Raw genomic sequence first — 16594 nt, forward strand, 5'->3', positions numbered from 1 at the left:
AATGGGGGCAGCGTCAATGGGGGACAATGTTAATGGGGGCAGCGTCAATGGGGGCAGCATCAATGGGCAGTGTCAGTGGGGACTACATTAATGGGGGCAGCGGCCATGGGGGCAACATCAGTATTGGGGTCAACATTAATGGGGTCAACATTATTGGGGTCAACATCAGTGAGGGCAATGTTAATGGGGGCAACGTTAATGGGGTCAACATCAGTGGGCAATGTTGGTGGGGGCAACATTAATGGGGTCACCATTATTGGGGTCAACGTTAATGGGGGCAAAGTTAATGGGGGCAATGTCAGTGGGGGCAAACATTAATGGTGTTACCATTACCGGGGGCAACATTAATGGGGGCAACATCAGTGGGGTCAGCATCAGTGGGATCAATATTAATGGGGTCACCATTATTGGGGGGAACATTAATGGGGTCAACATTAATGGAGCCAACATTAAAGGGGTCACAATCAGTGGGGTCAATATTAATGGGGCCAACATTAAAGGGGTCACCAATATTGGGGTTACCACCTGCTGCCCAGCGTACCCCATCTCCAGGGGAATTCAATGTGGAGGACACCAACATTGAAAGCCAATGGAGACCCCCAACTGGGAGACCCCCAAACCTACAGAGAATCCCCCCAAAGTGGGACCCCAAAGTGGGACCCCAAAGTGGGACCCCAAATGTGGAGGACACCAACACTGAAAGCCAGAGACCCCAAACTGGGAGACCCTCAACACTGAAAGCTGACGGAGACCCCAACTGGGAGACCCCAACCCAGAGAACCCCAAACCAACAGAGACCCCCAACACTGAGAGACAACAGAGACCCCCAGCTACAAGACCCCGACCCAGAGAGCCCAACTGGGAAACCCCCAACTGGGAGACCCCCAACACTGGAAGCCAACAGACCCCAACTGGGAGACCCCCAAACCTACAGAGACCCCCAACACTGAAAGCCAGAGACCCCAAACTGGGAGACCCCCAAACCTACAGAGACCCCCAACACTGAAAGCCAGAGACCCCAAACTGGGAGACCACCAACACTGAAAGCTGACAGAGACCCCAACTGGGAGACCCCAACCCAGAGAACCCCAAACCAACAGAGACCCCCAACACTGAGAGCCAACAGAGACCCCCAGCTACAAGACCCCGACCCAGAGAGCCCAACTGGGAGACCCCCAACTGGGAGACCCCCAAACAAACAGAGACCCCCAACACTGAAAGCCAAGAGACCCCAAACTGGGAGATCTCCAAACCAACAGAGACCCCCAACATTGAAAGCCAACAGAGACCCCAACTGGGAGACCCCCAAACCTACAGAGACCCCCAACACTGAAAGCCAACAGAGACCCCAAACTGGGAGACCACCAACACTGAAAGCTGACGAAGACCCCAACTGGGAGACCCCAATCCAGAGAGCCCAACTGGGAGACCCCCAAACCTACAGAGACCCCCAACACTGAAAGCCAAGAGACCCCAACTGGGAGACCTTGACCCAGAGACCCCAAACTGGGAGACCCTCAATTGGGAGCTCCAATGTGGGAACCCCAACATGGGAGACCCCCAACACTGAAAGCTGACAGAGACCCCCAACTGGGAGACCCTGACCCAGAGAGCCCAACTGGGAGACCCCCAAACCAACAGAGACCCCCAACACTGAAATCCAACAGAGACCCCAACTGGGAGACCCCCAACACTGAAAGCTGACGGAGACCCCAATTGGGAGACCCCAACCCAGAGAACCCCAAACCAACAGAGACCCCCAACACTGAGAGACAACAGAGACCCCCAGCTACAAGATCCCGACCCAGAAAGCCCAACTGGGAGACCCCCAACTGGGAGACCCCCAACACTGAAAGTCAACAGAGACCCCAACTGGGAGACCCCCAAACCTACAGAGACCCCCAACACTGAAAGCCAACAAAGACCCCCAACTGGGAGACCCCCAAACAAACAGAGACCCCCAACACTGAAAGCCAAGAGACCCCAACTGAGAGACCTTGACCCAGAGACCCCAACTGGGAGACCCTCAATTGGGAGCTCCAATATGGGAACCCCAACATGGGAGACCCCCAACACTGAAAGCTGACAGAGACCCCCAAATGGGAGACCCTGACCCAGAGAGCCCAAAACCCAACTGGGAGACCCCAATGCTGAGACCCAACTGGGAGACCCCAATGCCAAAACTGAACCTGGAGACCCCAATCATGAGACCCCGCTAGCAGACCCAAATGGGAGACCCCACTACCAAAATCCAACTGCAAGACCCAACTAAGAGACCCCAATGCTGAGACCCCACTGACAAAACCCAACTAAGAGACCCCAATGCTGAGACCCCACTAAAAGACCCCAATGCTGAGACCCTACTAGAAGACTCAACCCCAGCACCAAAACCCAACTGAGAGACCCAACTGGAAGACGCCTGTGCCAAAACCCAACTGGGAGACCCCAATGATATGACCCCACTAGGAGACCCCACTACCAAAATCCAACTGCAAGACCCAACTAGGAGACCCCAATGCTGAGACCCCACTAAGAGACCCCAATGCTGAGACCCCACTAAGAGACCCCAATGCTGAGACCCTACTAGAAGACTCAACCCCAGCACCAAAACCCAACTGCGAGACCCCAATGCTGAGACCCCACTGCCAAAACCCAACTAAGAGACCCCAATGCTGAGACCCCACTGCTAAAATCCAACTGGGAGACCCAACTGGGAGACCCCACTACCAAAATCCAACTGGGAGATCCAACTGGGAGACCCCAATGCTGAGACCCAACTGGGAGACCCCAATGCCAAAACTGAACCTGGAGACCCCAATCCTGAGACCCCGCTAGCAGACCCAAATGGGAGACCCCACTACCAAAATCCAACTGCAAGACCCAACTGGGAGACCCCAATGCTGAGACCCCACTGCCAAAACCCAACTAAGAGACCCCAATGCTGAGACCCCACTGCCAAAACCCAACTAAGAGACCCCAATGCTGAGACCCCACTAAGAGACCCCAATGCTGAGACCCTACTAGAAGACTCAACCCCAGCACCAAAACCCAACTGGAAGACCCCACTGCCAAAACCCAACTGGGAGACCCCAATGCTGAGACCCCACTGCTAAAATCCAACTGGGAGACCCAACTGGGAGACCCCAATGCTGAGACCAAACTGGGAGACCCCAACACCAAAATCCAGATGAGAGACCCCACTGGGAGACCCCAGTACCAAAATCCAACTAAGAGACCCCAATGCTGAGACCCCATTAAAAGACCCAACCCCAATGCTAAAACCCAACAAGGGAGACCCCAATGAGAGAAACCTTAATAACAAAAACCCCCAACACCAGAAACCCAAGGCCAGAGGGAGAGACCCCCAACACTAGAGAGACCCCCAACCCTTACATTGGTCCAGGGGCGGCGGGACGCTGCCCTTCACCCACGGCGTGTGGTCGTCCACCATGTTGATGGTCAGGTTGGGGTGCCAATGGGAGATGACCTCCACGGGTCCGTAATCTTCCGCCCTCTGTAACGATAACGAGGAGCCGCGCTCAGCAAACGACAAACAAAAAGGAAGGGGGACGAGAGGAGGAGGTGGACGACCTTGATCATCTCTGGGTCCGCCTCCGTCTCGCCCGTCAGGAGGTTCTTGGTCTTCTGGAACCGCCGCCGCTTGTATTTGTTGATCACTGGGGGGGTAAGAAAAGAGCTGAGCCCCCCACAGCCCCACGTGGGGTGAAGCAAAAAGGGGAAGGGGCGTTGGGAGAGGCCGTACTGCGCGACGTGTGGACCGTGGCCAGGCGCCTGTAGAGGTTCTTCTGCCGCGGGTCGGGGTGGAAGCCGCTCTTGGTGAAGTAGACGTGGATGTAGATGGAGCCGTTCTGCTGGACGCTCTGGAATTGACCCCCCCCCCCAAACAAAAACCCCACTAAAAGATGCAGAAATGGCAACAAACGTCACGTCTGGGGAATCCTAAATGCCTACAAGGGAGATTATGGGACCTTCCAGGACCTTCCCACCCCATCCGCCGCAGGATCTGGTGGTTCTGTGACCCTCAAGCTCTTCTCCAACCCAACCATTTGAGGGTTCTGTGATTCTCTGACCTTTAAGGACCTTCCCAGCCCAATCACCGCAGGATTCCTTGGTCCTGTGACCTTTAAGGACCTTCCCAGCCCAACCACCGCAGGATTCCTTGGTTCTGTGACCTTTAAGGACCCTCCCAGCCCAATCACCGCAGGATTCCTTGGTCCTGTGACCTTTAAGGACCTTCCCAGCCCAACCACCGCAGGATTCCTTGGTCCTGTGACCTTTAAGGACCTTCCCAGCCCAACCACCGCAGGATTCCTTGGTCCTGTGACCTTTAAGGACCCTCCCAGCCCAACCACCGAAGGATTCCTTGGTTCTGTGACCTTTAAGGACCCTCCCAGCCCAATCACTGCAGGATTCCTTGGTCCTGTGACCTTGAAGGACCCTCCCAGCCCAACCATTGCAGGATTCCTTGGTCCTGTGACCTTTAAGGACCCTCCCAGCCCAATCACCGCAGGATTCCTTGGTCCTGTGACCTTTAAGGACCCTCCCAGCCCAATCACCGCAGGATTCCTTGGTCCTGTGACCTTGAAGGACCCTCCCAGCCCAACCATTGCAGGATTCCTTGGTTCTCTGACCTTTAAGGACCCTCCCAGCCCAACCACCGCAGGATTCCTTGGTTCTGTGACCTTTAAGGACCCTCCCAGCCCAATCACCGCAGGATTCCTTGGTCCTGTGACCTTGAAGGACCCTCCCAGCCCAACCACTGCAGGATTCCGTGCTCCTATCATCTTTGAGGACCCTCCCAACCCAACTCTTGTTGAATCCCATGCTTTTATCACCTTTAAGGTCTCCTCCACCCCAACCACTGTAGGATCTGGTGGTTCCATGACCTTGGAGCTCTGCTCCAAACCAATCACTGGAGCCAATCTTTAAGGACCCTTCCAACCCAACCACTACAGAACCTCACGATTCTATGACCTTTAAGGACCCTTCCACCCCAACCACTGCAGGATTTTGTGTTCTATAACCTATAAGGACCCTTCCAACCCAACAACTCTGAGATTCCATGGTTCCACGATCTTTAAGGACCCTTCCAACCCAATCACCGTAGAACCTCATGATTCTACGACCTTTAAGGACCCTTCCACCCCAACTGCTTGATAATTTCATGGTTCCACGATCTTTAAGGACCCTTCCACCCCAATCACTGCAGAACCTCACGATTCTATGACCTTTAAGGACCCTTCCAACCACGCCCGAAGACTCCACCTCTGAGGATGTCCACACCTTCCACAATCACTTAAGGACCTTATCCAACCGCAACCACCTCGCAGGACCCATGAACACTCATACCCTGACACCTCTTAAGGAACTTTTCCAACATCCAACTATCGAGACTTCATCGGTTCCATGAACTCTTATAAAAGGAGCCCTTTTTCCGACCCAATCACTCAGACGCCTCCACGCTTTATGACTTTAGGACCCTTCCCAACCCAACCACTCTGAAATTCCCACGTGTCCACAATCCTTTAAGGACGACCTTCCCCATCACCTGCAGAACCTCTGGACGATTCTATGAACCTTTAGACACTGGCCTTCCGACACCCCAACTCATTGCAAGCGATTTTTGGATGTGTCTTACCTAACCTTCTCACAGCTGACCGTCTCCATAACGCAACCACTCTGGGATTCACCATGGTTCCACGATCTTCTACCAGACCCTTCCAACCCAACCACTACAAGACCTCAATGAAATTCTACCGCGATCGTTAAGGACCCACTTCCTACACCAAAAACTGCTTGAATAACTTTCATGAAGTACTTCCAACCCGATCTTTAAGAGACCCTTCCACCCCAACATCACTGGCAGAACCACTCACACACGATTCACTATGACCTTTTAAGGGACCCTTCCCCAAACCCAATCACATGCAGAACCCTCCAATGATCCTATGACCTTTAAAGGACCCTTCCACCCAAACCACTGCCTCCTTGAGAGGTTCCCCACAAACTTCCACAATCTTCTAGGACCTTTCCAACCCAACACGCACCTGCAAGGACCCTCAATGATAATCTCATGATCTGTTCAAGGACCCTTCCAACACAACTACTTGAAGGACATTCCATGATTTCATGATCCCTAAACGGACCCTTACCAACCCCAATCACTGCAGCAACCCTCACGATTCACTACATGACACTTTAAGCGACCCTTACAACCCACCCACTAGCACGGATCCTCATGATTATCTACATGACCTCAAAGGACATTACTCCACCCTCAAGCCACATGCAAGGATTACTTTGTTCTAACTAACACCTATAAAGCGACAGCGGTTCCAAACCAACAACAACACCGGCCCAAACATCTACATCTAGATTCCATCGGGATTCCCACAGATTTTAAGGACTGCCCTCCCACCCCTCAACCAACTGCAAGAGCGCCTCAGGATCCTTAAAGGTCGACCTTGATAAGGACCCCTTCCTACCCCGAACACATCTGGATATCCAACATGGTTTCCATGGGGATCCATTCTAAGAACAGCTTTCCACCCGTCCGCATATTCACTTCAAGAACCTCCATAGATTACTATGACTCTTTAAGGATCCCTGTATCCCCATCCAACCCAACTCTGACAGATTCCACTGGTATCCGACGATCCATTTAAGGACCTCTCCAAACCCATCACCATAGACCATCTCATGTATTCGTACGACCTTTGGACCCGTTCACACGCCAACTTCCTACCAGACCTCATCGATTCGAGTACCTTTTAAGGACCTTCCACCCCTGCCGACGCTGCGCTTGATAATTTCTCATGTGGTTTCCAAGATCTCATCTAAGCGACCCTGCGTCTTTCTCCATCTCACCTCCCACCAACGCCAACCCTTTGCAGGACCCTCACTGATTCTACATGAATCCTTTAGGCACCGCCTTCGCCATACATTTGGCCCACTTTGAGGAACTCCTCCACTGATTTTCACTGATACCCTAAGGACCCTTCACCCCACATCCACCGTCGCAGAACCGTCACGAATTCCCACCTCCCCCTCCCTCTACACCTATGACCTTTTTCAAAGACTCCTTCAACACGCCCAACACACTCTGCACGCATTCCACACTTGCCACGATCTTTAAAGGGCCGCTTCCCCCACTCTTGATACTTTCGATGGGTCTCCAACCGATCTTTAAGGACCCTTCACCCAATCAGCTGCAGTGAACCTCATGATCTATCGCCACCGCTTTAAGACCTTCCCAACAACACAAACCTCGAGATCCCCACGGTCCACCACACAGACCTTTACAGGACCCTTCCCACCCACCAGGTACACGTGCAGAACTACTCACAGACATTCTATGACGGCTTTCAAAGGACACCCTCCACCCCACCGCCTCACTTCAACCAGACTCCTCCGTCTGCAGACTTCCACTGGTTCATCGATCTTTAAGGACCTCCAAGTCCAACCACTGGCAGGGAGACCCGATGATTCTATGCAACCTTTAAGGACCCTTCCAAACACAACTACTTTTGATGAATCTCCATCGGTTTTATGATCTCCCTTACAGGACCCTCTCCACCGCCCAATCAACTGCAAGAACCTCCCACGATCCGGTACTGACCTCTTCCAAGGACGCCTCCCAACCCCAGACCTACTTGAGAATTTCATGGTTTTCCACGATCTTTTAAGGACCTCCTCTCCAACCCACAACCACTGCAGGGAACTCAATGATACACTCCAAAGCACCTTTAAAGAACCCTTCCCCCCAACGTACATATGAGCAATTCCACTGGTTTTCATGATCTTCATTAAGGACCCCTTCCCCACACCCAAATCCCACTAAGCAAGGACCTCATGATCTATGCCTTAGGATCCTTTCCCACCGCCCATTCCGAACCAACTTCGCAGATTTTTGTGTTCTCTAACCCTCATAGGACCCCTTCCACACCCAACAACCCAACCATTCTAAAAGAATTCATGGTTTTCACGCATCTTTTAAGGACCCCCCTCCCACCCCCAACCAAACTGCAGGGACCTCACTGATCCTCTATGACCTTTCAAGGACCCTACTCCCACCCGCCCAACCACTGGCAGCGATTTATGTTCCTAATAACCCATATAAGGCACCCCTTCCCACCACAACCGGAAGCCCAACCATTCTAAGATTCCATGGTTCCACGATCTTTAAGGACCCTTCCACCCCAATCACTGCAGAACCTCACGATTCTATGACCTTTAAGGACCCTTCCACCCCAACCACTGCAGGATTTTGTGTTCTATGACCTTTAAGGACCCTTCCAACACAACTACTTGAGAATTCCATGGTTTCATGATCTTTAAGGACCCTTCCACCCCAATCACTGCAGAACCTCACGATTCTATGACCTTTAAGGACCCTTCCACCCCAACCACTCTGAGATTCCACACTTCCACGATCTTTAAGGTCTCCTCCATCTCAACCGCCATCGAACCCCGTGTCTCTACGTGCTCTGAGCTCCGTCCCATCCCACCTGTGAGATGTCCACCTCCCCGTAGTGTTCGTAGCACCCGTCGGCGTTCTCCCCGCTGGTCCAGTCCCCATAAACCAGGTCCCGTTTCTGCCAGAACAGCGCGGAGCTGACGTTGAAGTCTGTAAAGTGCTCGTGCTCCGAGATATAAACATAAAGGTCCTGCAAGGAGACGATGGTGAGATGTCATGGAGATGCCATCACACCTCCAACACGATGTTCACCCCCTATAGCCCCAAAAAGAACAGCTCAGAGCCCCTTAAAAGCCACATGGCCCCATTAAATTACCATTAAACAGCTCAGAGCCCCTTAGAAGCCCCCCGGCCCCATGGAATTACCATTAAAGTGTCCTTGGGGAAGAGGTTTCTGCTGGGGGCTCTTGGTGTCCCCCCCGCGCTGTTCTGCTCCTGCGGCGCCGGCCCGCGGCGGAACCAGCTGCTGATGGCCCAGATGATGAAGATCCTGTGGGAAGAAGGGGAAAGGGGGCAAGTTGGAAGACCCAACTGGGAGACCCCACTGCCAAAACCCAACTAAGAGACCCCAATGCTGAGACCCCACTAGAAGACCCAACCCCAGCACCAAAACCCAACTGGGAGATCCCAATGCCAAAACTGAACCTGGAGACCCCAATCCTGAGACCTCACTAGGAGACCCAACTGGGAGACCCCACTACCAAAATCCAACTGCAAGACTCAACTGGGAGACTCCAATGCTGAGACCCCACTGGGAGACCCAACTAAGAGACCCCAATGCTGAGACCCCACTAGAAGACTCAGCCCCAGCACCAAAACCCAACTGGGAGACCCCAATGTGAGAAACCCCGATAACAGAAACCCCCAACACTGGAAACCTCAAGTGGGGTGACCCAAGGCCAGAGGGAGAGACCCCCCTCTAGGGGGAGAAGCATTACAGTACCACAAAAGGCACCAAAACGCTGTTTTCCATCCCAAATTGACAAGCAAAGGCCATCACTCAGAGCATTCCAGACCAAACCCAAGAGATCAATGGGAACATGACAATGAATTCAGTGCTTTGAGGACCCCTCAGACCCTTCTATGCCAAACCCAAGAGATCAATGGGAACATGACAAGGAATTTGGTGCTTTTTGGGCCCCTCAGACCCTTCCATGCCATCACTGAGAGATCAATGGGGAACATGACAACGCATTCAATGCCTTCTGGACCCCTCAGACCCTTCCATTCCATCTCTTAGAGATCAATGGGGAACATGACAATGAATCTGATGCTTTCTGGGCCCCTCAGACCCTTCTATACCAAATCCAGGAGATCAATGGGGAACATGACAATGAATTCAATGCTGTGAGGATCCCTCAGACCCTTCTACACCAAATCCAAGAGAACAATGGGAACATGACAATGAATTCAATGCTTTGAGGACCCCTCAGACCCTTCTATACCAAATCCAGGAGATCATTAGGGAACATGACAACGCATTCAATGCCTTCTGGACCCCTCAGACCCTTCCATTCCATCTCTTAGAGATCAATAGGGAACATGACAAGGAATTTGGTGCTTTTTGGGCCCCTCAGACCCTTCCATGCCATCACTGATAGACCACTGGTGAACATGACGATCCCCCTCTGAACCAAACACCACTGCTGGTATAAACCCAACACCTCCAATGACTGAACCCAGTGCCATTGGAGCACCATATTACAGAGCAGGCAGCACCAAAAGGCTTCATCCGGGCTCAGGAGTAACCCAGCACCCCCCCATTTCCCTTGTAGGGATCCGTGCAGAGCTGAAATCCCTTTGGCACACACACAGTCGGGATTCCCATAGGGAACGCCGGCCTCGTCACCCTGCTGAGCCCATAGGAGACAGCAGGAGGTGGCAGAACGTCACAGGGGTTGAACCCAGGGCAGGAGGGACTTTGACTCCTGGCTCCTATAAGGTGATACAGGCAGCGCCAGCCAACACCCATCACATTAAAGGGCCATTAAAGGAGGTACGGAGCCAATGGGGGGGAGGGGGCACATAGGGACACCTACGATGGGACCCATAGACCCCTACAGGCCTCACAGACCCCATAGGTCCCCACAGACCCCTATAGGCCTCACAGACCCCATAGGTCCCCACAGACCCCTATAGGTCCCCACAGACCCCTACAGGCCTCACAGACCCCATAGGTCCCCATAGACCCCTACAGGCCTCACAGACCCCATAGGTCCCCATAGACCCCTACAGGCCTCACGGACCCCATAGGTCCCCATAGACCACTACAGGCCTCACAGACCCCATAGGTCCCCATAGAACCCATAGGTCCCCATAGACCCCTACAGGCCCCATAGACCCCATAGGTCCCCATAGACCCCTACAGGCCTCACAGACCCCATAGGTCCCCATAGACCCCTACAGGCCTCACAGACCCCATAGGTCCCCATAGGCCCCCATAGCCCCCTCCTTTCCCCGTAGGTCCCCATAGACCCCTACAGTCCTCACAGACCCCACAGGTCCCCACAGACCCCTACAGGCCTCACAGACCCCATAAGGTTCCCCCAATAACGACCCCTTAACAGGCCTCGAACAAAGAACCCCAACAGGTCCCGCGTCACAGACCCCTAGCAGGCCTCAGACAGACTGCCCCATAGGCCGCCCCATAAGACCCCTGGCAGGCCCTCACAAGACCCTCTATAGGTCCCCACAGACCCCTACAGGCTCCTCACAGACCCATAGGCCCCCCTCCCAATTGACCCCTACAACGGCCTCACAGACGGCCACACAGGTCCCCACAGACCCCTCCAGGCCTCACAGACCCCATACGGTCCTCCACTAAGACCCCTAAAGGCCTCACAGCACGAGCCCAGCAGGTACCGCCTACGACCCCTGCAGGCCTCTCAACATGACCCCATAGTATCCCTAGCACGGCCCTCACAGACCCCATAGGTCGCTCCTCTATTAGATCCTCCTTACAGGCCTCACAGACCCCATAGACCCCTACAGGCCTCTCAGAACCCCCCCATTAGACCCTTCAGCGCCATCACAGACCCACAGGTCCCCACAGACCCCTCACTTAGGCCTCTCAGACTCATTATGTCCCCGTGGACCCGCATGGTAACCCCAAACAGCCCCCACCAGACCCCTAGGTCCCCATAGACCGCCTAACACAGGCCCCACAGACACACCCTCCATACAGGTCCCCAATAGACCGCCTACCAGGCCCCCACCACGACCCCGCATATGTCCCCCGTTGGACGCCCTCAATGGACCAACAGGCCCATAGACCCCAATAGGTCCCCATAGACCCCTACAGGCCTCCCAGACCCCAGTCTCTAATGTTTCATAGCTCCCCATATACACCCTACAGGCCTCACAGACACCCATAGATCCCTACAGGCCCTCAACAAGACGCCCAATAGGTCCCCATAGACGACCTACACGGCTCACCAGACCCCCATAGAGTCCCCGCATAGACCCCCTACACGTGCCTCAACTGACCCCATAGGTCCCATAAGACCCCTACAGGCCCCATAGCCCCCCAATAGGGTCCCTAATAGACCCCTTAACAGGCCTCACAGACCGCCATAGGTCCCCATAGACCCCATAAGGTCCCCGTAAGAACGCATAAGACTCTCCTACAGGCCCGCACAGACCGCATAGGGTCCCCATAGACGCCCTACCAGCCTCTACAGACCCCCATTAGGTCCCCATAGACCCACTACAGGCCTCAACAGACGGCCCATAGGTCCCCATAGATCGACCCCAATAAGGTTACCCCGTAGACCCCATAGACCCCTACAGGCCCCACAGACCCCATAGCTCCCCATAGACCCCTACAGGCCTCACAGACCCCTCCTGTCCCCATAGGCCCCCATAGTCCCCATAGCCCCCTCCTTTCCCCATAGGTCCCCACAGACCCCTGCAGGCCTCACAGACCCCATAGATTCCTACAGGCCTCACAGACCCCATAGGACCCAATAGACCCCTACAGGCCCCATAGCCCCCCATAGGTCCCACAGAGCCCTCCTATCCCCATAGGTCCCTATAGGTCCCCATAGACCCCATAGGTCCCTACAGGCCCCACAGACCCCATAGGTCCCCATAGACCCCATAGGTCCCCATAGACCCCTACAGGCCTCTCAGACCCCATAGGTCCCCATAGACCCCATAGGTCCCCATAGACCCCTACAGGCCTCACAGACCCCATAGACCCCTATAGGCCCCATAGACCCCTATAGGCCCCATAGGCCCCACAGCCCCCACTCACCTGAACAAAACCCCCTTCAGCACCTGCCAAGCGTTGGGCGCCGGCTGCTGCCGCTGTGTCTCCCCCGCCGCCGCTTCCCCTGCTCCGTTGCTGGTGACCTACGGGGCACCGAGGCTCGGTCGGACCCCGCTCAGATCCCCTCCATCCCCCCATATCCCCCTATATCGCCCCATATCCCCCCATACCTGCCCCGGGCCCGACGCAGGCCCCACAGCCGCCTCCTCCCTACCCGGCGCCGCCATTTTGTTTCTCAACTCTCGCGAGATCTCAGGAGGGGGTGGGGGGGGGAGGAGGCAGCGAGATGTGGGCGGGGTGTGATGACGTAAGGAGTGGGGGCGTGGCTTCAATAAGGGGCGTGGCTTCAGGAAGGGGGCGTGGCTAAAGGAAGGGGGCGTGGCTAAAGGAACGGAGGGGGTTTCCCGGCTCCGCCTCCTTCCTGGTGACGTCACACGTCGGCAGCCAATGGCGGCGCCGCCCGCGCGGGGATTTCCAGCGGCGGTGGCCGCGAGGGGACGGGGGGTCCCGAGGGGGCGGCGGGGGAACGGGATGATGGCGGCGAGGATCGGTACGGGGGGGGGGGGGGTAATATGGGGGGTAATGGGTGTTATTATGGGGGGGGGGTGTTAATATGGGGGGTAATGGGTGTTAATGGGGGGGGGGGAACGTGGGGGGTTATTGGGTATTAACGGGGGGGGGATTAACATGGGGGGTAATGGGGTGGTTAATGCGGGGGGTGGAGGGCCACCATGCCGGGGGGTAAACATAGGGTTGAATTAACGGGGGGGGGGTTAATATGGGGGGTTAATGGGGTTGTTAAGGGGGGGGGTAACTATGGACAGCCGGGGGTATTAAGGGGGGAGGGGGTGAACCGTGGGGGGGGCAAGTGGGGAGGTAATAAAGGGGTAGAGCGGCGTTAAACATATGGGGGGTTAAAGGGGGTATTAATGGGGGGGGCTAGTGAGGGGGACACCGGAAGGGGGGGGTAATATGGACACCGCGGGGTATCTAAATAGGGGGGGTAACCATAGGGAGGGGCAAATTTGGGGGTAACTTAAAGAGGGGGGTAAACCACATGGGGGGGGTAAACGGGGTAATTAAGGGGGGAGGGGGGGCTAACTATGGACAGATGCCCGGGTGATTGGGAGGGGTAAGAGTGGTACACAAGGAAGTATTAAAAAGGGGGGGGGGGACCATGGACCACTCGAGGTTATTTAAGGGGGGGGGGTATTGGGGGTACCTGGGTTAAATTGGGCGTGGGGGGGAGGGTATAAGGGGACAGACCCCCCGCCATAACCACTGTGACCCACCCCCACAGGAGCCGCCCTGCAGGACCCAAATTGGGGATGGCACCGTGACCGGTGAGTACCCCGCACACCCCTGCCCCTGCTGGCCCCCACCCCATATCCCCCCTGTTACCCCCATCTCCCCCCCTACTCATTCCCAGACACGCCCGCACCTCCATATCCCCCCCCCTCCACCTTCCATATCACTCCTCCATCCCACTGCTATATCTTCCTCTACCCTATATCCACACCCCCACCTTACCCATATCTCCCACCCATTCCAGGCCCCAGCCCACCCACATCCCCCCACCGCTATATGAGCCGCCCCAACCTCATATCCCCGCCGCACCCCATATCCCAGCTCCTCCATCCCCACCCCCTATCTCCCCCACCTATACTCAGCACCCTACCCCATATCCCCACCCCATCCCTCATATCCGAGCTCCTCCATCACTCCACAATATTTCCCACCTCATATCCAGACCCCCCCTACCTTCCTATACTCCCCCCCTTTTCCACCGTGCACTGGCCATATCCAAGCTTCTCCCATACCCACTCTATATCTCCCCCACCCCATATCCAGACCCCCTACCCCATATCTGCCCCCTCCATTTCCAGGCCCCAGCCCACCCCATACATCCCCCCACCCTATATCAGGGCTCCCCCCCCCCATATCCCCCCCCACCTCCATATCTCCCCACCCTATTCCCAGACCCGCCCTCCCCCATTTCCTCCAGGCCCTAGCCCACCCACATTCCCCCACCCTATATAGACTCCCCCAAACCTCATATCCCCCACCGCACCCCATATGCCCCCCCCATATCCAGCCTCCCTCCATCCCACCCCATATCTCCCCCAACCCCATATCCGCGCCCTACCCCATTTTCCAGGCCCTAGCCACCCCCACATCCCCCCACTCCCATAATTCCAGACCCCCTTACCCTATATCCTCTCCACCCCATATCCAGCTCCTCCATCCCACTCTATATCTCCCCCACCCCATATCCAGACCCCCCTACCCCATATCTCCCCCCCCCCATTTCCATGCCCCAGCCCATCCCCACATCCCCCAATCCTATATCAAGACATCCCCCCACCTCGCCCCATAGTCCCACCACCCCATATCTCCCCACCCTATATCAGAACCCACCCTTTAACCCCATACCCCCCCCCCGACCCCATTTCCCAGGCCACATTCCCACCCACAATCCCCCCACGCTATACTCAAGACTCCCCCCCCACCCCATATCCCCCCGCATTTCCCATATCTCCTCACCCCATAGTCCAGACCCCCCTACCCCTGCATTATTCCCCCCCACACACAGTGTGGAGTTTTTTCCATTTCCAGGCCCCAGCCCACGTCCATATCTCCCCCACCCCGCATATCCAGAACCCCTACCCCATTCCAGGCCTCATGAGCCCACCCAATCCCCCCTACCCCTATATTCCAGACCCCCTTAACCTCCCATATCCCTCTCCTCACACCATATCCAGCTCCTCCCATCCCAGCTCGTATATCTCCCTCACGCCTATATCCCATCACCCCCCACCTTACCCCATATCTTCCCCCCCCCAACTATCCAACCCCCCCCCCCATCTCAATATCCAGCCGCCCTCATTAGACCGCCCCCCCACCTAAATTGAGCTCCATTCCTTTTGCAGATGACCCGGTGAGCGCCATTCAAGAAACCCCAAACCTTATGGGGAGGTTGGGGGGGGGGTTCATCCTCCCCTTCCCCGGACCCCCCAGTGTTGCGGGTGGGAGGGGTGAGCCACTATTGACCCCGCTCTCCCTAATAAAAACCCCCCTTTGTTCCCTATAGAAATCATTGAGTGAAGTTGATGAAAGACAGACGGCTTTCCAACCTGATGCCCCCACATCCCCCCCTGACACCCACCAGGCTGATACGCCCGCGGTTTGGGGGTCCCTGTGGGGCACAGAGATCCCCCCCCCCTCCTCTTCTCAACCCCCCGGGACCCCCCCCGTTTAAAATCAAACATCAACAGAGCAACCCAAGCAGAGGGGGATGAAGGTTCCGCTATGAAGTGGTGGAAGGGGCGCTCGCTGGGAGCATCTGGGGGAGAGCAGCTACCGAGGCCCAGCAAAGACCCTCCCTGCTGATGGAGGTTGGGGGTCCTGGGGGGGGGGCTATGGGGTCCTGGGGGGTTCTATGGGGTCAGGAGGGGGATAAATGGGGAGGTTGGGGGGTCCTGGGGGTGTTCCCAGGGTCCATGGATGGGTGTTGGGGGTCCTGAGAGTGGGACTGACGAGGTCCTTTTGGGGTTGGGAGGAAATGAGGGGGGGTCCTGGGGGGTTTCTATGGGTCGCAGGAGGGGATAAATGGCGAGGAGGTTTGGGGGGCTCTGGGGGGTTCCCAGCGGGTCCCTGGGTTGGGTGTTGGGGGTCCCTGAGGTCCCTGTTGGGTTGGGAAGGTGTCTGGGACCCAGCAGACCCCTCCCCTGCCTTATTGATGGTTGGGGGGCTGGGGGAGGGGGAAAAGGGGGTCTATGGATTCTATGGGGGGGTCCTGGGGGTGTTTCTATGGGTCCCTGGGGGTT

At 55.9% G+C, this 16594-nt stretch overlaps 2 protein-coding genes across 3 annotated transcripts in view; both read right to left on the bottom strand.

Moving 5' to 3' along the window:
* Positions 1–13018, bottom strand: part of CLPTM1 (CLPTM1 regulator of GABA type A receptor forward trafficking) — a 15261-nt gene extending 2243 nt beyond the window's left edge. The window contains exons 1-7 of the mRNA XM_015850815.2: positions 12938–13018; positions 12753–12850; positions 8864–8987; positions 8529–8687; positions 3764–3881; positions 3592–3677; positions 3394–3514 (exon numbers count right to left, since the gene is read on the bottom strand). Coding sequence (XP_015706301.1) covers positions 3394–3514; positions 3592–3677; positions 3764–3881; positions 8529–8687; positions 8864–8987; positions 12753–12850; positions 12938–12994 — 763 coding nt within the window. The 5' untranslated portion in view covers positions 12995–13018. The remainder of the gene's footprint in view (positions 1–3393; positions 3515–3591; positions 3678–3763; positions 3882–8528; positions 8688–8863; positions 8988–12752; positions 12851–12937) is intronic.
* LOC107307318 (collagen alpha-1(X) chain-like) lies at positions 3889–8522 on the bottom strand. 2 transcript variants are annotated; one of them, XM_032441759.1, is made up of 2 exons: positions 8422–8522; positions 3889–5071 (listed from the first exon to the last, which is right to left on the bottom strand). In XM_032441759.1, exon 2 carries the CDS (start codon positions 4902–4904, stop codon positions 3981–3983), a length of 924 nt encoding a protein of 307 aa, XP_032297650.1. In that variant the 5' UTR covers positions 4905–5071; positions 8422–8522; the 3' UTR covers positions 3889–3980. The 2 variants fall into 2 exon arrangements, with proteins under 2 accessions (XP_032297650.1, XP_015706302.1); XM_015850816.1 differs by having other exon boundaries at positions 3889–5249; positions 8252–8522.
* Positions 13019–16594: the final 3576 nt, after the last annotated feature.

Source organism: Coturnix japonica, unplaced genomic scaffold, assembly GCF_001577835.2.
Source record: "Coturnix japonica isolate 7356 unplaced genomic scaffold, Coturnix japonica 2.1 chrUnrandom542, whole genome shotgun sequence".
NCBI lineage: Eukaryota > Metazoa > Chordata > Aves > Galliformes > Phasianidae > Coturnix > Coturnix japonica.